At 38.5% G+C, this 26,282-nt stretch overlaps 1 protein-coding gene across 3 annotated transcripts in view; it reads left to right on the forward strand.

Annotated features, from left to right (window-relative positions):
* The window catches only part of LOC127410695 (kelch-like protein 29), a 174,852-nt gene that overhangs the window by 38,355 nt on the left and 110,215 nt on the right, over positions 1 to 26,282 (forward strand). For 2 of the 3 annotated variants that reach the window (XM_051645862.1, XM_051645863.1), the window contains exons 3-5: positions 6,616 to 6,763; positions 7,762 to 8,256; positions 20,052 to 20,190. In XM_051645862.1, coding sequence (XP_051501822.1) covers positions 6,616 to 6,763; positions 7,762 to 8,256; positions 20,052 to 20,190 — 782 coding nt within the window. Of the gene's footprint in view, positions 1 to 2,088; positions 2,120 to 6,615; positions 6,764 to 7,761; positions 8,257 to 20,051; positions 20,191 to 26,282 lie in introns of all 3 variants that reach the window. The other variant, XM_051645864.1, reaches the window with a different exon arrangement.

Raw genomic sequence — 26,282 nt, forward strand, 5'->3', positions numbered from 1 at the left:
CTCCGCGATCCACGCACAACTTACCACGCGCCCCATTGAGAGTGAGAACCACTAATCACGACCACGAGGAGGTTACCCCATGTGACTCTACCCTCCCTAGCAACCGGGCCAATTTGGTTGCTTAGGAGACCTGGATGGAGTCACTCAGCACACCCTGGATTCGAACTCACGACTCCAGGGGTGATAGTCAGCGTCAATACTCGCTGAGCTACCCAGACCCCATATCTGCGCTATTTTTAATCAATGGTGTATGTTGGTGTTGGTGTAAACATGGACTAACTGGATGTCTTTGACCGTTTGGATACATTTCCCACGATCTGTGCCTTAATGCACATGTGTGTGTTTGTCTATTCGCTATGGACTATGTATGTGCGCGGACTGCTTTTGAACCAGTCATAATACGATTCAAGCTTTGCAAAGGAACTGTTATTGAAGGATGGTGCAGTTAAAAACACTTTGATGATGCAAAAACGTGAGTAAACCGTTTCATTCATGAATATTTCATATGCCATGACTGTTTGATGGTTATGGTGCTGATGTGCTTGACTGAGCAGTATAATATATTCAGATGCAATTTGTTGGATGTGTGTTATTTGTAAACCCTGACATTTTGCTTTATTAGTTGTGGAGCTGGTTCATTCTCTTCTGAGTTTCAAATATAACTGTGAATTTGAGGGGCTGTACGATGTTAGCCAATCAGAACAGTGGGCGTTTACATTGAAGTTTAAAGGAGATGCTGTGGCCAAACCTGAGCTTTTCAGAGAGAGGGCAAAAAACAGGGTGGAAAATGATCATTTATTACAAAACTATGACTATTTTAGTGCTAAAAACTTTACTAACATTATCAGCGAACCTCAGGGAAGATAATTAAATGATTAAAAAAATGCATTTCGATGACCCCTTTAAATATAAAGAAATTGACATTTCTGTTGAGGGTATTTCAAACATTGATTAATTTTTTTACATTTTGTAAAAAAAAAAAAAATCAACAAATTTGGAATGCCCAATTCCCAGTGCGCTTTTAAGTCCTTGTGGTCGTGTAGTGATTTGCCTCAATCCGGGTGGCGGAGGATGAATCTCAGTTGCCTCCGCGTCTGAGACCGTCAGTCCATGCATCTCATCACGTGGCTTGTTGAGCCATGTTGAGTGTTATGTCTCCGTGGCAACGGAGACATAATGCGTGTGGAGGCTTCACGGCATCACCACGTGCCCCACTGAGAACGAACCACATTATAGTGACCACGAGGAGGTTACCCATGTGAATCTACCCTCCCTAGCAACCGGACCAATTGGTTACTTAGGAGACCTGGCTGGAGTCACTCAGCACACCCTGGGATTCGAACTAGTGAACTAGCGAACTCCAGGGGTGGTAGCCAGCGTCTTTTACCACTGAGCTACCCAGGCCCCCTTCAAGCATTGATTATTAATTTAATAAAATGTTTCATAATCCCTTATGTTGTATAATAACATGTTTATGAGTAATTCTACACATTGCATTCCATTAATCCCATTAATATTTTTCTTCACAATTCTGCATCCTCAGTTCAAATTGAGTTAAAATTGAGGAATTGAATTCTACTTTAAAAGGTGTTCTGAGCCACAAAAAAGCAAAACCATTATGTGTTCTGGTTGAAGCCAGACATCAGAGAACGGGGAACATAGATTTAGCGGTGTCCCACACAGGTCTGTAAAGCTGTGACCCCTCTAAGAAGCATGTCTCCCTGAAATTGAAAATCTAAACGGGGATCATTCGAAGCCGTACGCGCACAGAATTCATGCCCAAGCAGAGCTGTCCCAGCCTAAATGTCTTATAATGCTGCTACTTCTTGGAGGCCAAAGGGAAAAACTAAAGGCTAAGAGTTCCTTCTTTGAACTTTAGTGTGTGGAGATTAAGCTTCTGTCTTTTACAGCAGTGCTTCTCAAAGGGGCCGTCTAGTGTCATCTCTGTCTACGGGCATTTTCATCTTTAATGAAGGCAGGCTGTAAAGGTTTCCAGTTTCACAATATACTGTAACTGTGTATCTTAATTTGTGGTCTTTTTTTGTTTTGGAGACATTAAAATGTATTTAATGTATTTGTGTTTTTCAGCTAAACGAATAGTTCACCCTCCAACATAAGGGTGAGTAAATTATGACAGAATGTTCATTTTTATGTGAACTATCATTTTAATGTAAATGTTTTCATTTAGATTGTTAAGTTGAGTTCCACTGTTTGAAAAAAATTGCTCCGGCTCATATCAGCAGCGAGCCCACGAGATGCCACCTTAAGCCCCATTCTCAGAAGTGGTTCTTTTTAAGATGTTGTCAAGCTGTGAGGAAAAGCGGGATTACTTTACAAAGAGACGGCTCTTGATAAATGATGGATCAGCGTCACCTCTCAGTTCCTCGCGCTGAAGGAGTGGAGCTCTGCCAGGCTGAGGAAAAGACTTCTGTGTTGACGGCACAGATAGGAATAGCAAATAAGAGCATGACAGCATGGATGCTGTATTTGGCTTTGTGAGAGGCGGACAGGGATGCTGCCCAATGCCTTGTGGATTAGGAGCGTGGAGGACAGCCATGCACTCAAATGGAGATGACTTATTTGACTGCAGGAAGAGATCCTGAGCACACATCGCCGGATGGAGGGTTTGAGGAGAATCACGCTGTCATTGTTTGACAGCTCCTCGCACAGAAACCATCACATGCCTTTTAAAGGGACCGCGTTTGAAAGAGATGACGCTTTATAGGAAGAGGGTACAAAGTAGGGCCTGAAGTTTTGAAGTGTTTGTGTTCACATACTAGATTAGTTTTGGGCCAAACACGTGATAACACATATTATTACACGGCTCTCTGTAATACTCGATTCTGATTGGTTAATCACACAGTGTTAATCTTGTCACCTAAATTAATGTTTGTTTGTTTTTTATCAGCGAGATAAAGAAGGAGCATCATGACCATAATCAAACGGTTTTAATTACAACATACTATTGATGAAAATATGCGAAAATAATATTGCAAGATGTTAACAATGCACTAACACATGGGGCCTGGGTAGCTCAGCAAGTAAAGACGCTGATTACCACACCTAGAGTCGCGAGTTCGAGTCCAGGGTGTGCTGAGTGACTCCAGTCAGGCTTCCTAAGCAACCAATTGGCCCGGTTGCTAGGGAGGGTAGAGTCACGTTGGGTTAACCTCCTCGTGGTCGCTTTAATGTGGTTATTGCTCTCGGTGGGGCATGTGGTGAGTTGTGCGTGGATGCCGCGGAGAATAGCGCAAGCCTCCATGCGCACTAGGTCTCCGCGGTAACACGCTCAACAAGCCACGTGATAAGATACGTGGATTGACTGTGTCCTCCGCCACCCGGATTGAGGCGAGTCACTACGCCACCACGAGGACCTAGAGCGCTTTGAGAATTGGGCATTCCAAATTGGGGAGAAAAAAAAAAATAATGCACCCTAAATGCAAATCTGAACACTTTACTTCAGTACTTTACTAACAGGTTAATTACCTCACTCAAATGCATCTTATATACTGTATGTGACATTAATCAGCTGTATTCACAACATAAACATAATATGGCAACTTACATCTGCAGAGACAGTAAAGCCAATGAACAGGCGAACTTGAACTAAATTACGTGCTAGTCAGAATGCGTAACTTGCGTTGTGAATATGTTGTTTCCTTAAAGTTGCACTACATGTGACACAATATCCTAAACTGTCTAATCGTGAGGCATTCACAACAGACTAACTTCTAAAAAGTAGTTGGCCATTACAACTGGGCATATATTATGCTCTGTAAAAGTGTAGCTAGGTAAGTATTATGAGTGAGAATGTTGTTTTTGAGAACGGTACAACTGATAAGATGTTTTATAAGATATTTGAAATGCATTTAAAGTACTTTTGATATGCATTTAGATAGCATAGCTAAAGCGAACAGATCCATTGGTTTGAAAGAGATCCTGACTGGTAACATCCACAATGTTTTACATGTAATAATGTGCATTTCGTATTGCCAGTAAGAGGATTGTGTTTTGAACAGTATTGAAAATGTCAGATTTGTTGTTTTAGTAAATCTGCATGCATTGTGCATTTGTAATTCACTCTGAACACTCAAATAAATGAATTCTGACCTTGAAAACGAGATGTGGCATGCACAGGATGCAAAGCTGCTCTGCGAGTATTCTGTGCACAGACAAATCCAGAAATAGAAGTATTTTCGTTAGCCAACTAATATGAATTTGGGAGCGTAATATTTGCCATTTGGCTTCGCCTGCAGGCATTGGGAAAATGCTCTGAACGCATGCAGGTCAGCCGCAGATTTGCGAACTCCACTGCAATTTCTACTATAATTCCACATGCTCTCCTGGTGTTCTCCGGGAGGTCACTTTCAGTGGTTGAACCACCTACTTCCTGGGAATTCTCTCTCATTCTTGCCTGAGGACAGAATAGAAGCTGCTTCTGTACTCCAGCTAAATCATGATTGCCGTGTTGTGTACATTTAAATTGCAAAGAGGGGGGCTTGTCATACAACAAATTTTCTATATGGCTCTATTGTGTTGCTTCTGGCACACAAGGGAAATTATAATTGGAAATGCAAGTTTTATTTTTTGTTTTTCCGGAGGTAACATTTTGTCCACAGCTGTTCAATGTAGCTCTTTCACACATGACAAGCTAGATGACTTGATTAGTCATCGGCCTTGACCACATCTATAGGGTGCTTTGGTGAATTAAGACAAATTGAGAACATTTAATTATGGAGTCCACACATAAGTAAATAATGTGCAGTCTGCTGGTTTTTATCACAAAATAAACTCAGACAGGGTTACCAGGACCCTGACGCGACATGGAGGGGCTGTGTATCGCCCTAATAGGGTTTATTCTGCGATTTAAAGGAATATTCTGGGTTCAATACAAGTTGAGCTCAATTGACAGCATTTGTGGCATAATATTGACTACCACAAAAATACATTTTGTTTTGCCCATCCTTTTCTTTAAAAAAAGCAAAAATCTGGGTTACGGTGAGGCACTTACAATGGAAGTCAATGGGGGCCATTTCGTAAATGTTAAAGTACTCACTGTTTCAAAAGTATAGCCACAAGACATAAACAATATGTGTGGTAACATGATTTTATTGTGATAAAATCACTTACTAACTGTGTAAAGTTATAGCCAATTTTACAACTTTGTTGCCATGACAATGTAAGTAATGGAAAAAAAAAAATTCTCCCCAATTTGGAATGCCCTATATCCCAATGCGCTCTAAGTCCTCGTGGTGGTGTAGTGACTCGCCTCCATCCGGGTGGCGGAGGACGAAACCACGTGCCCCCTTGAGAGCGAGAACCACACATTATAGTGACCACGAGGAGGTTACCCCATGTGACTCTACTCTCCCTAGCAACCGGGCCAATTTGGTTGCTTAGGAGACTTGGCTGGAGTCACTCAGCACGCCCTGGATTCAAACTCGCGACTCCAGTGTTGATAGTCAGCGTCAATACTCGCTGAGCTACCCAGGCCATTTAGAAGCGTTTGTGTTCACGTACTGCCATACGTTTTTTTCAGGCCTAAGTGTGTAGTCACATTTAACCAGTGTTGGGTGTAATCTGATTGCAAAGTAATTAGTTCCTGTATTCAAATTTGTTTTTAAACATTTCCATTTTTTTAACGGATGGATGGACAGATGGATGGATAGAAAGATGGATGGATAGATGGATGGATGGATAGAAAGTTGGATGATAGATGGATGGATGGATGGAAAGAAAGTTTGGATGGATGGATGGATGTATTAGACTGACAGATAGATTATAGATTGATAGACAGACAAATGGATGGAATGATGAATAGACAGATGGGCAGAAGGGTAGATTGATGGATGGACGGACGGACGGATGGATAGATGGATGGATAGATGGATGGATGGATGGAAAGATGGATGGATAGAAAGATGGATGGATGGATGGGTAGATGGATGGATAGATAGATGGATGGACTGATGGATGGAAGGATGGATAGAAAGATGGATGAATAGAAAGATGGATGTATATATGGATGGATTGGGGAAATACAAATTCACAGACTCTTTGCACCCTAAAGGTAAATTATTCTGCGACTTGGTATTGAATTGTAATCATTTCGGAAAGTTTTCGTTGAGGTTATAATGTTGTGTTACAGTCGTAAGGCAATTACCTTCATCTAGTCTCCAGCAAAATCACTATTTTCGGCCGGCACAACTTCATGATCTTGAATGCATTTATTACCTCTCTAGATTTCACTTTCAATAAAATCCACCATTTATCACCACCTACAAGAGTAGACGAGTGGAGTGGATCACCCTTTCCTTTTTCCTTCCTCTTGATTTACAGTCAATGTGAAGCAGATAAGAATTAATTAGTAAAATGGTCTCTATATAGATCTCACTTTCTTTCACCCAGTCAGATTGCTAGGGGCCGACCTTGGATTTTCCTGCATTATTGATGTGTCTAATCTTGAACAGCGGCGTAATTAAAAGAGCGAATGCAATGGAATATTAACAAAGCAAAATAATGTTCGAGTGTCTGGCAAATGGGTTGTAATTGGGACTGTAGACGGTAATTAAAGGCTGGTGTGTTTACCCGAGACATTGTTTTTATTGAAACCAGGTCTCTGTGCAGCCATCGGCAGATGCGCAGACGCAGGGCCAAGTCCTCGCTAATAGTGTCCGGTGGGGACAAATGCCCATTAACCAGTCCACGCCCTGGGATACGGATGAGCCACCCGCCAAACAGATGAGGGAGAAAGATATCACAGGTAACAAATCGAAGGAAAAGTACTTAGTAGCTGAAGCTCACAGCTCTTAACAGTTCTTGTTCCGTGATGATTTTATCTGTACTCTCACCTAGTAGGCTTTATCATTGATTTATTATTGTTAATGTTTTTATGTAAAAAGAGATGCTAATACAAAATTAAATTGAAATTAAAAGTACAGTAGCAATGGCTTCATGTTTTTTGCTGATGCATGGATGGATGGATGGACTATACTGATGGATAGATTATGTATTGATGGATAGACAGACAGATAGATGAATAGAGAGATGGATGGATGGATTAGACTGATGAATAGATTATAGATTGATAGACAGACAGACACAGACAGACAAATGGCTAGATAGATGAATAGATAGATGGACAGAAGGGTAAATGGATGGATGATGGATGGATGAATGGATGGATGGATGGACAGATGGATGGAAAGATGGATGTATAGATGGATGATAGATGGACAAATGGATGAATGGATGGACAGATGGATGGATGGATAGATAGAAAGATGGATTTATAGATGGATGGATGGAAAGATGGATTTATAGATGGATGGATGGAAAGATGGATGATAGAAAGATGGATGATGGATGGATGATGGAAAGATGGAAAGATGGATGGAAAGAAAGATGGATGTGTAGATGGATGTATAGATGGACGGATAGATAGAAAGTTGAAGGATGGATGGATGATGGATGGCTGGATGAATGGATGGATGGATAGAAAGACGGCTGGATGGATGGATGGATTGACAGATAGATCTGGATGGACGGATGGATGGACAGACAGATAGAGGTATAGATAGATTGTTGTATTTGCTCTTTACATAGATAAAGATAGAAATAAATAGTTTACACAACATAAACTAAGATATGTATTGCACTTTACATTTCTTCAGCACAGATACATTCATTTTATGAGTTGTGCTGAATGCTGAGTTTTGTTTGTGTATCTTCAAATGAACTCCGTTGTACCACTCTTTGCAGCTCCTCTTTGGCCGCCAGTCGCCGCTGCGGTCAGCCAGCCTGGACTGATGGCACACACGTATGCCATGCCACAGGCACCAGCCTACAGCCAGGGGGTGACCGTCCAAGCACCCATCATTGGTGTGACCCCTGCACTCCAGACTCCTGTAGGCCCCCCTCACCCTCATCTGCCCACCCACTACCAGATCCCTCAGCAACCCTCACAGCCGATGGCCAGCATGGTGCTCAATGTTCAGAGCCAACCGCTCGCTGTCGGCAGCCTGCCGCCCATGCCCAGTGTCTGCCAGCTTACACATCCCATCCACACGGTAGGGGGCAACAGTCACATGACACATCCTATGGTGCAATCCAGCACCTCGACACTGCCCAGCAATAGACCGCTGACGAATGGACAACCAATCTCTCAAAACCTTCAAGAGACCATCAACGGCCTGCAGATGCTCAGAACTGTTGGATTGGGGAAATACGAATTCACAGACCCTTTGCATCCTAAAGGTAAATTATTCTGCGACTGTGAAAGTTTTCGTTGAGGTTATAATGTTGTGATGCAGTCGTAAGGCAATTACCTTCATCTAGTCTCCAGCAAAATCACTATTTTCGGCCGGTACAACTTCATGATCTTGAATGCATTATTATGTTTTCACTTTCAATAAAATCCACCATTTATCACCACCTACAAGAGTAGATGAGTGGAGTGGATCACCTTCGTTTTTTCTTTCTGGTTTCCTTGCCTGCCCAACCAATGGAAGTCCATGAAGATTTTTATAAATTCCTAGTATTAGTTCCTCTTTGATATTCGGCAACATCCAGGAATGTTTTTGATTTATGGTACGTGATCAAATAGATTTGCTGGCAGTGGATGCTCTGACAAAATTGTTAGCGAGTCTGAAATGGGTAAAATAATTTCATATAAATGAACAGTATGAAAATGCACTGTAAAATGGATTTTATTTCAAACATCAACACAGTAGAAAAAGGCATGTTTAATGTACCATAGCTAATTTCTTAACAATGATAAATTACAGACCATAACTTTACCGCCAACAGTGACATAGTACATGCTGCTGTTGATCTCCTTTTCTTCAATTCCCTTTTGTTTTTATATTCGCATGCATGTAATTTTGATGCTTAAGTCACACTCGGTGTGAATCATGTTCATTGACGAAGTGTTTTTTTCTCTTAAAGGTGCACTCAGTCATTTTTTCCTCAATAAAAAAGTTTGACTCCTAAAGCAATGAATTGTAATTTGAAACACAAATATAAAATCATGACCACTCACATGAGATGAAGACTCCAGTCCTACCAGTAACCTTATAAAAGCTGTTTAATTCTACACAGAGAGGGTATCCTCATGGGGGCTGACATGACCAGTCGAATACTCACTTAATCTCAGTAACCATCTTGTTACTAAACATTTTCATTCTTGGATTAAATGAATCATGACTGACTGTGAATGGTGAAATTCTGCAATGGCATCTGGAATGAAAAACTATTGATTTTGAATTATGCTGCATCCACGCCACTAGGTGTCACTGTAAGTCCAAGATGACACAAACAAAAAGTTACTGAGTGCACCTTTAAGATCTAAACATACTCTACGCAGATGCTACTAGCTACGCAAGCTTGATTTCTTGCATTGTTGCGTTCCAGAATGTGTCTGTCCGCAAATACAACTCAAGTACGCATTGCTTTCTCAATACTGCCACAAGGGGTGCTATAGCGAGATTAGGGTGAACTGTCCGCTTCTATGGTGAGTTTTCCCTTTCAAGTCAACTACTGTCATGGCGAAGCAACAGTTCGAAGAGAATATTGCTGAGCAAGTATGTTCAAATCAGTATATTTATAGCAACTTACCTGAATAATAACACATACAGTTAAAGGGCTCAGTCGTTTGAAGGTAACTCTATCGACCCCTTGAGTACTGAGGTTTGTTCCTGCCACAGTAACGCAAGAACACATGTTAAGCATGTTCAACCGGACCGCATGTTGGCAATGCGGTGGCCAAGTGCTCGCATCTGCTTTCATGTACTTGCGTAGAGTACGTTTCAGTTTTAATGAAGTCGAGACAAAAAAGATGATACGTCAGTGTCTTTTATTTGCCATAAAATGCATAACTTGTGTTGTGAATACGATGTTTCCATAAAAACGCGCAAAACGTAATGCAATGTCCTAAACTGTCTAAAGCATGGAAAATCAATAAAAGACTCAAAAGCATGAAGAATTCACAATACAGTACACTCTACGTGTTTGTGCTATGCATCTTTACTACTTAGTTTAACATTTTGTTGAACAATGCAGTCATTCAAACATTTTTAAGTGTGGCTTAAAAGTGTCCAAATACTCGTTGTGGCCTCTGTATATATGAACTGTTCAGTTGAAAGATTATTCAAAGGAAAGCAGTGTATTGTGTAATTACTGTGTGATATTGTGCCCTTAAGCGCTCTCTGTGTGTTTTGCTTGCAAATCCTGGATTTTCCAACCAGCTACAGGCAAAAAATCTGTTCCACTGCCTCCTTGTTAAATTGAATGTCATGTTGTATCACTGGAAGTATTAATCTTTTGAAGAGGAGAGAACATGGAGATGAGTTTGCTGCCCATTTATCTGCTTGTAATTGCTACTATGAATGTTGAGAAATTGCAGAAGACTATTTCATTGAATATAGATGATTTTTAGAAGTAATTAGTACTGCTTATTATTAATTACTCTCACATATCTAGCCTTAAAGTCAACATGAAACATTATTTGCAGCATTTTTTTTTCTTCTGTAATGTGATAATGTGTGAATGATGTGTAAAAAATGTGGAAGGACTTTTTGATAAATCTATCAACACAAAGTATGGTCCATATTACAGCTTATTCTGGCTGAGAACCACCCACTTAGACAGGAAGATTGTGTCTGACTGATGCATACACTGACCAATCACAGTTTGTTTTGTATTTATGTGCTATTTAGTTGCAGGTTAATCTGAAATACATGATACTTCAATAACTGATTATTTGAAAAATAATTTCAAATAAAATGGCATGGCAATAAAATATTCTCATACATTTATATTTAGGCCTCCATTTACTCTACTGTATGTGTGAATGGATAAATATAAAGTGAAATATTGAGGTTAAAATGTGTCATTTTATAGACATGAAAGCATGATAATTGCTTTAGAGAGCAAACACCCTTGACACCTGCTGTTTATGTAACATTAATCCTGTTTGTATGTTTATACGTATTGGATGTTGTGAAATTAATTGCATCGGTTATTAAACCTACCAGTCTACTTAAAAGATTTATGGATTTAGAGGATTTGATCATTAAAAATGGATAATGTAATTGCCTCTACCCTATTCGTTATTGTTGGTAGGTTTATTATTCACTGAATTTGAATTACCCTCTCGTCTGTGACTCGCGTAACATTTCCATTTAGGTCAAAGACTGTTTTCGGCAGTTCGCGTAGCTGCTTGCTATTCACTTGACATTGATTTTAGCTTAAGGTGTAGCACACATGCATTATGCACAAGCTCTTAAACAAGGGCGGGTGCTCATTAATGTAACGGGTCAACCGTGTGCACTAGAGAGACATGTTAAGCCATAATGATGTGTTTTGTTTTAAAGGTCCTTGAGCAAGTTTATATATATGCTCCGTTCCAAAACCTAGTGAGCTGCCTTTGTAGGCAGCATTTAAAACAATGTTCCTGGTTCAGTACAAGTTAAGCTCAGCCAACAGCATTTGTTGCATGTCTAACCGGTCCTGCTCGAACGCTCCAAGCGGGATTAGAACCGGCATCGCTGGCTTGGGAGGCAGGCCTGCTAACGAGGAGGCTAAAGGATACAGCCTCTAGTGTCAGTCGCTAGTGCACCTCTTGTAGCCAGGGGAGTGAGTTTTACACACACTGCACAGCTATCACGTACCAGCTGGCTCCCGTTACACATGATGTTGATTACCACAAAAACAACAACAACAACAACAACAAAAAACCTTGCCCCTCCATTAATTATACAAAAGCAAAAATCTCAGTAAACATTACACATGCTAACTTTATTTTATTATAATATCCAATATTACAACTTTGTCATAACACCAATGTTGTAATATTGGATATAACTTGATTATCACACTAAAATCATGCTAAGCAGTAGTGTAGTCTAGGCCATACACAGGCATATGCCCATGGATGTAGATTCCAGGGGGGATGGGGGGAGGTAACCCCCCCTCACAATAATCAAAATGGGCAAGTACAACCCCCCCAATATTTATACCATGATCAATGGAAACATGTAATGCTTCACACTGCAAGCAATGTTCAATGTCCAATGTTCAAGCCAAATCTACGCCCTTGCATATGCCGTATGCCCACTTATCTTTCTCAGGATTTTGCGTATGCCCACCTGAAATAAATGATGATATGTATGGCCGTCAGAACAACAAGTAGTCTTTTGACCCGGAACTTTTTCAGTCTACTAACGCGATGCCACATCACCGTTGAATGAATTGTGTTTTATTTTAAAAAGTGTACAGAGATTCTCTCTAAATGCGCACAGATCTGCGGGAGTACAACTGATAGCACGAGCAAGACAGAAAAGTTAATTTCCGACATGATTGGATATTTGCTAAGCAATCATATTTTCCGTTTCAGTAAGGGGCGGGACATTTCCAGCGTCTGATGCACAAGCATCCCTGGAGTCACCATAATTTGCACTCTAAATTTATTTCCCTGCTAAACGTAAATAAATATATATATATATATATATATATATATATATATATATATATATATATATATATATATACATTTAAGTTTATCTCATGCAATTAAACTTTGTGAAAATACATCATGTTATTGCACCTGTGCTAGTTTTTGATGCTGTTTGCAGATTCCCATAATTATATCAAATGGCTTTTTTGTGCGACTTTTACTGCTGTCGGTGGTGCCTTTTTCTCGTGATATCAAATCATTTAAATGTATATTTCTAAGAAGGAAAACAATTTCACTATACACAGAAAAGCACATTATAGTACACGAATAAAACCAATGAGGGCTTATGTAGGCTTTATATGGTAATACGAGGTAACGTGTTAACGTGAACATTACTACACTTATATTAGCAACAAAGTTTAACAGTTTATTGCATATTATGTATGCGTTCATTTATTAATTATTCGTTATTATTAGTTATTATAAAGTATTACCAATTTTCATAGTACCCTAAAATATACATTTTGTAAATTACAACAGCCAATTTTAATTTAATTTTAATTAATTTTTTTATGGGAAAAAAATATATATTTATTACACAATTTACATACTGTATATAAATGTAAATATATACGTTTTAGAGATGGGGTGCATGTTTTAATTTTATTAAAGAGCACCTATTATGGTTTTTCAAATACAGTATGACCTTTCATGTAGTGTGTTATATAGCTGTTTGTGAATGTAAAAAAGTCTGCAAAGTTTCAAAAATCAAAGTGCACGACAAATGGAGTTATTGACTCCCAAAAGAAAGAACCGATTCTGAACACCTCAAACGAGTCGTTAGTAATTCCAGACTTACTTCCTGTACAAACCTACATAATTTGGTAACAAAAAACCCGCCTCTGGTCTTCATTGGCTGCTCGTGAACAGCAACACTACACTAAGCGGTAGACCAATCACAACAGACTGGGACATCTGACCAATCAGAGCAGAGTATGCTGTCTGAAAGGAGGAGTTTAGAATGAATCCTTTAGAACGGATCATTGAACGAGTCGTTTTTGACACTGGGAAAAAATTAAATTATGAGCAAATGAAAGTGTTTTTTGACCTTGGATGCATGTAAATATATTGTATGAGACCTTTAAAACAAAATTAAGCACATTTAAAAACCATAATAGCTGCCTTTAATTATTTCGGGGGGGGGGGATGCCCACCTCTTCAGACTTTTGAAATGGTGTGTATTTTTTACGTTTATGGACTGGCCCCATTAACTTCCATTGTACGTGCCTTATTAAACGTAAGGTGGTAGCATAGTTGTCATTGAGAGGAAAATTCTGGGTTCACTACAAGTTTCTTCGACAGCATTTGTTGCATAATGTTGATTACTACAGTCATCCCCTTTTTTATAAAAAATAAAAAAAAAAGCAAAAATCGAGGTAAACCCTAAAACCCCAAAACAACCATAAAAATGACAATTTAAACAACCCTCCAAAAATTTTCCCCATTGACTTCCATTGTAAGTGCCTCACTGTAACCTCCATTTTTGCTTTTTTTAAAGAAAAGGAGGGACGAGTCAAAATACATTTTTGTGTTAATCAACATTATGCCACAAATGCTGTCGATTGAGCTTAACTTGTATTGAACCCGGAATATTCTGTAAAGCTAATAATTTTTTAATAGAACACATTCTTCTGTTAAAACTTGTGTATTATATGATGTAAAGTTGTTTAAATTGTCATTTTTACAGTCATTTTAGGGTTTAAGGCGTTACATCGTCATTGCAACAAAGTTGTAAAATTAAATATAACTACACAGAAATGTATAGAAAGTGATTAAGTGACTAAAATCATGTTAACATGCATATTGTTTACATATTGTGGCTAAACATTTGTATTTTAACGTTTACAGATTGGCCCCCATTCACTTCCATTGAAAGTGCCTCATTTTAACCTCAATTTTTGCTCTGTTTTAAGAGGAGGAGGGACATGTCGAAAAAATGTTTGTGGTAATCAACATGGACCCACTTTATATTAGGTGGCCTTAACTACTCTGTACTTAACCATTTGATACAATGTACTTATTATGTACATACATGTTGTTGCATTGCAATTACATTTAAAGTACTTGCATTTAATTACATTTGTAGTTACACTGTTAACTTTACCCCTAACCCTAACCCAACCCTTACCCCAATACCTAACTCTAACCCCTAATCCTAACCTCACCCTTACTCCTAAACCTAACCGTACCTCAACCTCAGTAGCAGCAAATGTGGGTATTTTGCAGAACAACATGTAGTTACACAGTAAATACATAGTCTTGTATGTATAGTGTTAGTACATAGTAGTTAAGGCCTTCTAATAGAAAGTGTGACCATCAACATTATGCTACAAATGTTGTCGGTTTAAGCTTAACTTGTATTAAACTTGGAATATTTATTTAAGGTACCTTCTTTTTGACTAATTGTGGCTGTATCGCACGAGTCGTTCATAGAGAATTCATTCATTATCATAAAGTATCAATAAAAATAGTTCCATCTAATTCAAAATGTAGCATTGTACCCAATATTTGTATATTTCTGCTATAGTAAAGCAAGACACAATGCACATTATTTTCTTTATTGGTTTTGTTTTTCAGCACTAATACTACTGCAAAACACCCCCCAAATTGTCAAAGTAACGAATCATAGAATTCTAAAAAAGGCCCCATTTTGCCAATTTTACCAGAATGGAGTCAGGTGGTTGTAGAGGAGGATCTGGAAAAGTACAATGGATTTGAGACGTCAGACAAAAAGGAGAGTCATTTCAGGTTATTATATTTTGATAATATTTTAATGATTTTTTTTCCCCTTGGACTAACATGCACTGAAGATGTTGCTGAAGAATTATATAGGGTCGATTTTGAGTTCATGTTGACTTTTAAGAATCATACAGACACTGTAAGGAAAAATTCTAATACAAAGTCGTGTCCATTTTTTGAATACTTTCAGATTCATTAAATTCTAGAGTTTCCCTTTTCACATCTTAAGTGTGTTGTGCGACAAAAGAGGTTGGACAGTAATCTCATTCATAGCGCTCTGGTTTATATGCATGTATTCTGACCCGCTCGGTTTGTGTGCCCTACAAGTGAGCGCTCTCAAGAACTTCTCATCTTATATCTATAGTCCCATTGTTGTCGATTCACAGCTCTTTTGTTCTGGTAGGGCACATTTCACAAGCTTCAACATTCTTTCAGTTTCACCGAGAGAGGCAAGAGATCTCTGCATATCGGCAGTCTGAATCAGATGAATATACTTGTTCACTGGATGGCTGTATGGAGGCAGGCCATAACACTCTTCAGCCATTCAAAAGCATTTTTATGCCTTTTAAAGCATGCAGATGTAAACACAAAGGAAATTCTGTGCCATAAATGTATAGAGTATAATGTTCTGGTTATACAGTGGCATCCACAATGCATCTACTTTGCCTTGTTTTCTCATTTAATACAATATATTTTCATTTGGAATTATATTATCAACATAATACGCATCTGACAGTCCACAGAAATGGTATGCAATTAAACAAAGAAACAATATATTACTTCTAAATCAAACTTTTTTTTAAAATTATACTCGAAGCTTGACTCATCGACCACGGTAATGTCAGACATTTGGACCGTACTATAAAATGCATACATTAATAACAAAACATTAATTGTCCTTTAAAATGTGAATTTTGGGCCTGGTAAACTGTCCTGAGCTATTTTATGTTTGGTCTTCTCGTGAGAACATTGACCCACTTAAACCGAGAATAATTTCAGCCATGCATGCTGTCCGCAGCTCAAATTAATAGAGAGCATTTTAGGCAGATAATCACACATCCTTTTCATTATTAGTTTGTCAAATGTCTGTGAAACAGCTGTCACGGGCGGGTGACGTGTTGCTCTAACAATACTAAGACGTTTACACCAGTCCATTTATTATAATTACTGCAATGAAAGCTGCATATGAAATTGAAAAGTGGCTTTGAATGTGTTTACTCACAGAAGTGCAGTGTCTTTTGTTGCACAAAACTAGGTCTTGGCATATATCAACTGTTTGTAGTCTATTCTTATTAGTCATGAATATCTGTTGTGATTTATTGCATCCTGCCGTTTTAGGGGCCTTTGGAACCAGCAAAGTTATTTCAGTGGCAAAAAGCACATGCAGTCGATTTGAATTCCACGTGTTATATTGGGTTCAGAGATGATTAATTATACATAAAGCATGTCAGATATGACTCATGCATAAGATAGGTAATAATTGAATGAATATTATTTCCTGGACATGATAAAAGCTTGTGTTTCTAGCCTGCTACCTTCTCAGGGGCCGTTCATTACGGAGCCCATTATAGGACAGTGAGGGTATTTATTTTTTTTTAATAGTTTTGCATTCCTTCACAATTACTTTGGTTTCCCTCCAGGGCCGGTGGTAAGATGCAATCTTTGGGGGGACATTTTGATCTTTGGGTTGGGCAAGTGGTTGTCGTTTCAACCACTCAGACCCGTTTATGTATCCCTCACAATGCCTCTATCCATACCTTATGAAAATTACCATAGTTTGGGTTTTCCTGTATCATTACATTGGTTTTACAAAAATTGTAATGGTTAAAATATGGTTACTGTAGTAAAACTGTGCAAAATTGCATGGTTATGGTTATGGTTTTACTACAAATACTATATTTGAACTGGGTAGTTACTGTTGTAAAATCATAGTAAAAGGTGTGGTTACTGTGGTTTTACTACAAATACCATGGTTCATCGATGGTTACTGAAGTAAAATCATAATTCATTTTCATAAGGGATTGGCAAAAGTATTACCCACCTGATCTCATGAACATTACGTGACTGTGACAACATTTTTGCCAAACGAAATGAAGTGCTTCTTTGCAGTTTTGCAGTGAAATGTCCAGCGGGGGGCGCCAAAAGCGAGTGAAATGGTGTCGCAATCAAACAAGATATTTAGGTGAATATTAGAGGGAGGTTTTAATTAGTAAAACGTACCTCTGTAACCTAAAACTGTATCCTAAACCTAACCGAGAACAAAACAGACATCCTTACCCTGAACCAACGCCTAAACCTAACCGAGCACATTTTCTGAAGCAACCACGTCATTTCGTGTCGCTCCTAGGACACTTTCATCTCACATATCAGCTTGTGTGTTTGGCTGGGCTCGTACCGCGGAAGCTAATCACATTGGAATAAGTGTGTAAATGTAGGTGTGTCTGTAATACAAGCATTATGAATAAAGTTTTATTCATTATGATAATGAATAAAACGCACAGTTACTTTAGTGCCTCTAGTGGTCATTTCACCTAAAAGTCAGTTTGCAAAATGCATTTATAACATTCATTCTATGAGACTAGTTTGCAGTGTATTACAAGAGAATGCAAACTATTTCGAGGGAATGCAAACCTGTTTCAGAAAATAAATTCCCTTATTTTCCGATAAGGTGCTCTGTTGTTCAAATCACCATTCTTGCATACAAAATATAAAAAAGGTTGACACAGTGCAATGGACGGAACATAACGCAGGCGTCTTGAGGTGTGTTTTTTAAAAGTTGAAGTTCTTTAACTTGAGACAGCATCTTAAAAACATTACGCTGCTGTGCGAGATGCGACATCTGGTCAACAACACCTGCCTGGCAGATGTTTCTATGGAGAAACAATTGAAAACAGCGCAGACTGATGCAAAAACACGTTTGGTGTGAACAGCCCCTAATGCAGAATCTTGGGAACTGGAACCTCATAAGTGCTCTACTGTATGTAGGCTGAAACTCTATGAAACCCACGACAGACTCGATTCACCATTGATTCCCACAGGATTTGACGTTAGCATGTCGCTAAGCTAATGATGTGATACTCTAATAAGCATAACAGTACACATGGCACACACAACAATTGGGTACAATAGTCAAATTGTAATACTAAATATTGATGGTTTTCAGTAGTGAATGAATTATAAGTGCACTTATTTTGGAACAGAGCTAAAGTCTTGATCTAGTCTTTGACTGGAGAATCATTTATTTGCTGTAATGTTGACTATTAATAGTGCTACATGATAATATCAGGTTTGCTTTTACATTTCTACACTTTCTTGTTTTCTGTCCACGTGATAAATTTAGCTGTTTGTATTCTTTGCTTTCCACACCCGCTCCATCTCTTCTGTCATTTAGAGGCGTGTTGGTTTAGTACATGTTATTTTAGGGCAGCTGCTGTCTGTTAAATCAGAGCTGAAGACATACTGTATGTGTATCATTTTGACGAAGAAGCTTAGTCTTTTTCATAGAATCTCAGACGAATATGCTTTGAAATGAGAATGTTGACCCTCTGCCTTCCACTCTGTATTTATTTTCATCCCTGATGGTTTTATCCTGCTATTCCCAATCTTTTGCAGCCTTTTAGATGCACAGACAAATTATTTCCTGTTTTTTCATCAAACAAGTGATTGGTGTTATCTTCACATAAACATCTGGGTAATGTTTCACCCCAAAATCAAAATAAAGAAATAAGAAATTATATTTTGCATAAATAAAATTACTCTTATTTTAGGACTATTATTAATTAATTAATTAATTAATTAATTAATTAATATTATTTTTATTTTATTTTTTTTGCATTGTGACACCTGTCCCCCAATTTGAATTACCATAATAGCAAAAAAATAAATAAAAATTTTTTTTTTTTTTTTTAAATGTGGCATAAAAACAAACTGCATATTATTTAAATCCTTAAAGGAATATTCCGGGTTCAGTACAAGTTAAGCTCTATCATTAGCAAATGTGGCTTAAAGTTGATTACCACAAAAGTTAATTTTGAGTCGTCCCCTTTTATATACAGTATATATATATATATATATATATATATATATATATATATATATAATAAATAAAGAAAAGAAGAAGCAAAAATCGAGGTTACAGTGAGGCACTTACAATGGAAGTCAATGGGGCACATTTTTGGAGGGTTTCATGGCAGAAATGTGATGTTTATAATTTTATAAAAGCACTTGCATTAATTATTCTATTAAAACTTGTGTTTTAATAGAGCTGTGAAGTTTAAATCGTAATTTTATTACGGGATTATAGGGTTTACGGCATGAGGTCGTCATGGCAACAAAGTTGTAAAATTGGCTATAAGTTTACACAGAAAAGGTTAGTAAGTGATTTTATCACACTAAAATCATATTAACATGCATATTGTTTATGTCTTGTCGCTATACTTTTAAAAAAAGTGTGTTTCAATGTTTACGGACTGGCCCCATTGACTTCCATCACTTAAAGTTTTTTAAAGAAACGAAGGGACGAGTTGAAATAATGTTTTGCGGTAATCAACATGATGCCACACATGCTGTTAATTGAGCTTAACTTGTGTTGAACCTTAAAAGTCAAACGTGGTAATGAGAATTCTCGACTGTATTATTGTGGTAATGAGAATTTGGAAATGTCCTTAATTGTCATGACAATAATGTCTCATTGCCAAGAATCGTAATGGTCCAAAAAGGGGCTTAATTTTGTTTATGCAAAACTGTAATTAATCATTTAATCTTTAATCGTTCTTTCTCTTCTTTTCTTGTCCTACAGAAATGTTGAAGGAATTGAACGAGCAGCGGCACGAGAAAGACTTTACAGACCTGAAAATAGTAGTTGAAGGCAAAGAGTTTGAAGTCCATCAAAATGTTCTAGCTTCCTGCAGCTTGTATTTCAAGGACATGATTAAAAGGTTTGCTTCCTCCAGTTGTTGATTTATTCTGTTCTTTTCGTAGGGTGCATTTGTGTCGCGTCCTTTTCCCTCCCCATCTCTTGCAGGTACGAAGACATCGGTTCCCGTCACAGGGCCAGTAGCCATTCTATCTGTCCCAGAAACAAATGAATTTCACTGCTCAAAAGGTCCACAGTTCTGAACACTTCATCTCCATTTACCAATGTGCCAATTTGCATTTTAATGGGCAAAGAAGTTCCATGACTGGGGGGTGGGGGTGGGGTTGTTTTTAATGGTTTGTAAATGTCAAAACACAATTACGGGAGATTTCAGAAATGCAGTTTGCATATCAGATCAGCACTGCTCTCTTCCTGTCGAAGTCAAGTGCTTAGACGCAATATTCTCGCCGTCCCACTCGAGCAGTTACCTGCTGGGATTTGGTCCGTATCTCTGTGGAAATTCACACACCTCACACAGTGCTTTAGGCATGCTAGCGGGATCAAGGGAACCTGGAAGCCGCATGGATCCCGTTTATGCTTTGTGGAATTGAATTTCTTGCCAAGCTGTTCTAGAAACATGCTGTTTCCTATAGATGCTGATCTCAGCATTCGTGTGCCACTGAGGATCTTGACTTTGCTCTGTAACTGGATGTCAGTTCTGAGTAAATACTGATACTGAATGTTGTTTACAGGCTAAGAAATATATTCAGGCTTTTTGTTGAAAGAGCAAAAGATTAGATTTATGTTTAAAGATAAGAGCAAACGTCCACAGTGATACAAAGGCTGTTGTGTTTGTGTGTGTGTGTGTGTGTGTGTGTATGTGTGTTCATTCGAGTGTTAGACTTCACTAATCGTGCGTGTTTCGAGATGTGTATTCAAAAGAACTACCTTATATGAGTTATTAGTTCGGGAATCGGACAATGCTGGTAGCGCACCGGAGATTCAAATGAACCGGCTCATAAGAGTCGTTCGTTCGGGAATCGGGATTCACTGGTCGCGCATGTTTTATGATGTAGATTCAAAAGAACCGGCTCATAATAGTCTTTCGAACAGGAATTGGACTCCAGCTGTCGCGCATGTTTCGCGATGTAGATTCAAAAGAATCGGCTCATAAGAATCGTTCATTCGAGAATCAGGCTTCATTGGTCGTGCATGATTTACGATGTTGATTCAAAAGAACCGGCTCATAAGAGTCATTAGAACAGGAATTGGACTCCAGCTGTCGCACATTTTATGATGTAGATTCAAAAGAATTGGCTCATAAGAATCGTTCATTTGAGAATCAGGCTTCACTGGTCGCACATGTTTCATGATATAGATTCAAAAGAACCGGCTCATTAGAGTCATTAGAACAGGAATTGGGCTCCAGCTGTCGCACATCTTACGATGTAGATTTAAAAGAATCGGGTCATAAGAATCTTTCTTTCGGTAATCGGGCTTCACTAGTCGCACATGTTTCATGATGTAGATTCAAAAGAATCATCTTATAAGATTCATTAGAACAGGAATTGGACTCCAGCTGTCGCACATGTTTCACGATGTAGATTCAAAAGAATCGGCTCATAAGAATCGTTCATTCGAGAATCAGCCTTCACTGGTTGCGCATGACTTACGATATAGATTCAAAAGAACCGGCTCATAAGAGTCATTAGGACAGGAATTGGACTCCAGCTGTCGCACATTTTACGATGTAGATTTAAAGGAACTGGCTCATAAGAGTTGCTCTGGAATCGGACTACACTGATTGTGCTATATGTTTCACGTAGTAGATTTAGGAATGGTGTTGTGGTTGCAATGCAGGAAACAGTTTTTTAGCACGGTGTACCGTCCACAACAGCGGAGCGAGTAAAGCACATGTCGGTGTGCACAAGAGAACATCGGCACCTACTGTCACTCAACGTCCCTGATAACAGCTGCAATGAGCAGTCATTATAACAAACTCCAATGCGGGATCAGCACTTATTTAATACTTATATAATACACATGAATGACATGGAAACTCCTGCTCAAAACTGGAGATGTTTGTTCTACATAAGACACTTTACTGATGAAAGCTATTTCAAAACGTGGGTGGGACAAAATTGGAAAAGGTAAAAAAGTGGTAGGGACATGTCCCACCCGACCCACCCGTAAACAACGCCTTTGCCCATCCACATTGGTGGAAGAATGCAGGTTGGAGAACCAATATCGAAACCCAAAGCCATGCAAATCATATGGTTCAGGTATTTAAAAAAAAAAAACCTTAATAATTCTTCTCTGCTCCCAACCCTTACAGTCATTCTGCAAACGTGAATTTTAAAACCGCTGTGTTATTTATTTATTAAGGTTTTTAGAGCATTAGTTGCTAACAAGTTACTAAACTGCCACAAGGTTGTGTGTACATGGTGAATCGGACATCCGCTGTAGTCAGATGTAGAAATTTGTTAGCAACTTGTGTTTAAAAAGCACACAGAGCCTTTAGATGTTTAAGGTTTGACTGGGTGTATTTTATATTTCAGAACAACAACAAAAAAACTATTAAAAAATCCCATTCGAAATTGGGCAGTCACAGTTGTGCTCTTAAGAAACACACTCATTTTTGATGCATCTACTCTGTGTTGATTCATATTGGGGTTTTGGACCTCTTGTTTAAACACAAAACTCTTGGTACCAGGATCAGGATGTATAGGATATGCAGAACAAGAGATTTTGGGCTGGGTGTCATGTGAAACTGGTGTCATTTTTATATTCCAGTCCAAAATATCATGATTCATTAACTAGAGCTTCAAGAAAACATTTAGATGCAAACTCAAGAGCGTTTTATTGTGAATTTAGTCTGGGTCGAGCCGAGCTGTCTCACTAGCAGTGGTGATGAAAACTGCATTAGGAGCAATAACACACGGCGGAGATGTAAGTCTGTTCTCACTGAAGCACAAAATGTGCTGATACACCTCACAAGGCCATTTGAGTTTCACTGCCTCTGAAAGATGGAAGAGGACACAAACTGTGCTCTCTGGACGGGGAATTTTACACTCTAAACGACATCTAAATTGCCCTTAGAAGACTTTTAAAGAGAGCTTTTTTCATGTACACATCTCTGTTTCAAACCTAGTAAGCTGCTTTGCTGTCTAATGCCTGCATAGGCAGCTGGCTTCTATATGACAGGCGTCAGCATTGCCGAATACACTGAAGTCTATGGAGTCAAGCGTCAGCGTTGCCCTGTCGCTCAAAGTTAAACAATTTCAAATTTGATCTTGTTGCCGCTGACCTTTTGAAGCCTCAGCCAATTATTACCAGGCAATTTGCATATACACAAAGCCTGTCTTTGCAATGAGAGGTCCAAATTAACCCTTGTGCACTGTTCGTTGGTGGGTCAAACTTGTGATGTTCACGGGTATTTATATTTTATGGTATTTAGACCTTATTTAGCTCCAAATTACACCATTCATTTTCATATAAAACAATCACATTTTATGTTAACTTCACTTCAGTAACACAAATAAAAACTTCATTTCAGTAAATTGAAAGTGTCAAAACAATTTGTCATGCATTGGGGGTCCCTGGTGACATCTGCTGGAATTAAAAAAATAATAATTTCATGAAATAACAACTGTGGCCTGTTGATGAATTCAGTGCCCCATGCATAGGCTGATCTCTATAAGCTCATGTTCTAACAAACTTAATTTCTAGATATTATCACAAGTTATGCATTGGATATATATATATATATATATATATTATTTGTCAAATTGTAGCATTTGTTCTAAACCGCTTGTGTTGAAGTGTCAGATTTTGCAATGATGTTCCAATACGCTGTCAAACATGACAATGCTCCACAGTCAAATCTGATTATGTAACAAAGACAAGGCAGTTGTTATTTTGTTACCTGCCATTTATTTCAATCATCAAGCTTCAAAATTCTAGCATAAACTTTTTCACACAGGGGTCAGACTCTGACTTCGACCTGTGTGGTATGTTTGGTATATACAGACAGGTTTGTCTACACTTGTGAGGGCCAAATGTCCTCATCAGTAATAAAAAAAATGTTGGTCTTCAAATCTAGAGATGTGCACATGTTTGTGTGATGGTTAGGTTTAGGTCTAGGGGTAGAGTTTGGAAAAAGAAAATATTGTTAGCCTGATATGAAATCAATGGAAGTCAATGAGAGATCACTAATATAATCAAACAAACCTGTGTGTGTGTGTGTGTGTGTGTGTTTGTTTTCTGCATTGTGGATGTTTTATAGTCTCACCCCTTCATTTATGTGTGGTCGTGTTCTGCATAGTGTCTGATTGATTTTTATTTGACAAAAAAAAAAAAAAAAATCTCTGTATTTTAGTATTACCCATTCATTTCCTATGGCGGGTCAAAAATAACCTGGAACATCACAAGTGTTGCTTTTTTAATTTATTTATTTATTTTTTACGACCCCTTAGACTTAAGGAATCAAGTCCAGATTTTTTTTCTTTTTTTGTGGTGTGTATGTGTGTTTAGATAGCTACTGGAGGAAACTTCACCAAGTCTTGTACCACTCAGATAAAGGATCATTTTTTTATTATAGAAAAACAGTCAAAACAGGTCCAGAAAGACCTGAACCGTACACAGGGGTTAAACCAAAGTGATTTTTCCTCACTAATGATGTCTTTTAGAGTACAAAGCGCCAATAATTATTTAAAAATGGTCCAAATTTATGAAGAGACATCGATGATTCATAACTTCCTTATTCATCTGGGCGGCTGTGGCTCAGGTGGTAGAGCGGGTTGTCCACTAATCACAGGGTTAGCAGATCAATTCCTGGCCCACATGACTCCACATGCCAAAGTGTCCTTGGGCAAGACACTGAACCCCAAGTTGCTCCCAGTGGCAGGCTAGCACCTTGCATGGCAGCTCTGCTGTCATTGGTGTGTGGGTGAATGGGTGAATGAGACACAGTGTAAAGCACTTTGTAGAACTGCTAAGATTAAAATAGGCACTATATAAGTGCAGACCAGTTACCATAAATGTTTACCTTTGTTTCCGAGCATCTAAAGACCTCAGTTCTTTAAATTCGCTAAGAACGTCCTAAGACCTTAACGTAAACGAGTCCTCTGGAACGTATTCATCAAGACAGGACTTTTTTCTCTTCATATAAGATAGCCTTTCCAGGATGTTTGATGTCCTGTTACTGGATGGAATCATAGTCGGAGGTTAATACACTACTATAGTTGTCATACACCACTCGAATTTCTCAGACTTTCTAAAAATCTGCAGACTGTATCCCACTAGCACTTGTCCCGACTGAAAACCGGGGCTAAAAATGGGGGATAAATGCGTTACTGCATTATATTTTGTCAAACGGAAGGTATCATAAGGCGAGAGCATACTTAAGTTTTCCGAGTGCCGCTACGTCTCGTGCATAGTGCACGTGTTGCAAATTTCATCATGAGCACGGTACATGCGAACTGTCCTCTACAGCCCAGTTTTTCACACCCCCAGGGCCTGCACATGCCTATCGTGACTATACTTAAGAAAATCACAAAGCAGTCATAGTGTGTATGAAATGAATGCATCCATACGGTCTGCTGGTCAAAAGAGTATACCTTGAAAAGCAAGAGCGCTTGACTGTGCATGAGACTTAACACCATGCAGATAAACGAAGTATACACTTGCCTTTAGATGACAGCAAATATAATTAATTAAAATGCCACCTACTACATACAGTACAGTAGGCAGCTCACTAGGTTTTGAAACAGAGCCATACGTAATCACAACCTTTGCATTCTCAACAGTGCATTTAATTCTGTTCCTACAAAGTAAAAAATGTATAACCTTGTGAAGAGTTATTAATTTAATTGCAATGCAGTTTAACAGACAGTGCCATCAAATTCAAAAAGAAAGTTCAGTCTGCGGTTTAAGTGTGCAAATACATTCAACAATATGTTGATTAAAAATGCTCGCTACATTAAACCCAGAGTCGACAGTTTTGTTTGACAGAATAAAAATCAATGCTGTGTCGTGATATGCAAAGCTCCAGCATGCTAAACCGTTCTGAAAACATTCCTGCATTACTTATTTATCATAAATCCCTTTTGAGAAAATGTCAGTAGTCTTACATCAGTTCTGTCTGATTATGTGCTTGTTTACACAGAATGCATG

The sequence above is a fragment of the Myxocyprinus asiaticus genome, chromosome 20, assembly GCF_019703515.2.
Source record: "Myxocyprinus asiaticus isolate MX2 ecotype Aquarium Trade chromosome 20, UBuf_Myxa_2, whole genome shotgun sequence".
NCBI lineage: Eukaryota > Metazoa > Chordata > Actinopteri > Cypriniformes > Catostomidae > Myxocyprinus > Myxocyprinus asiaticus.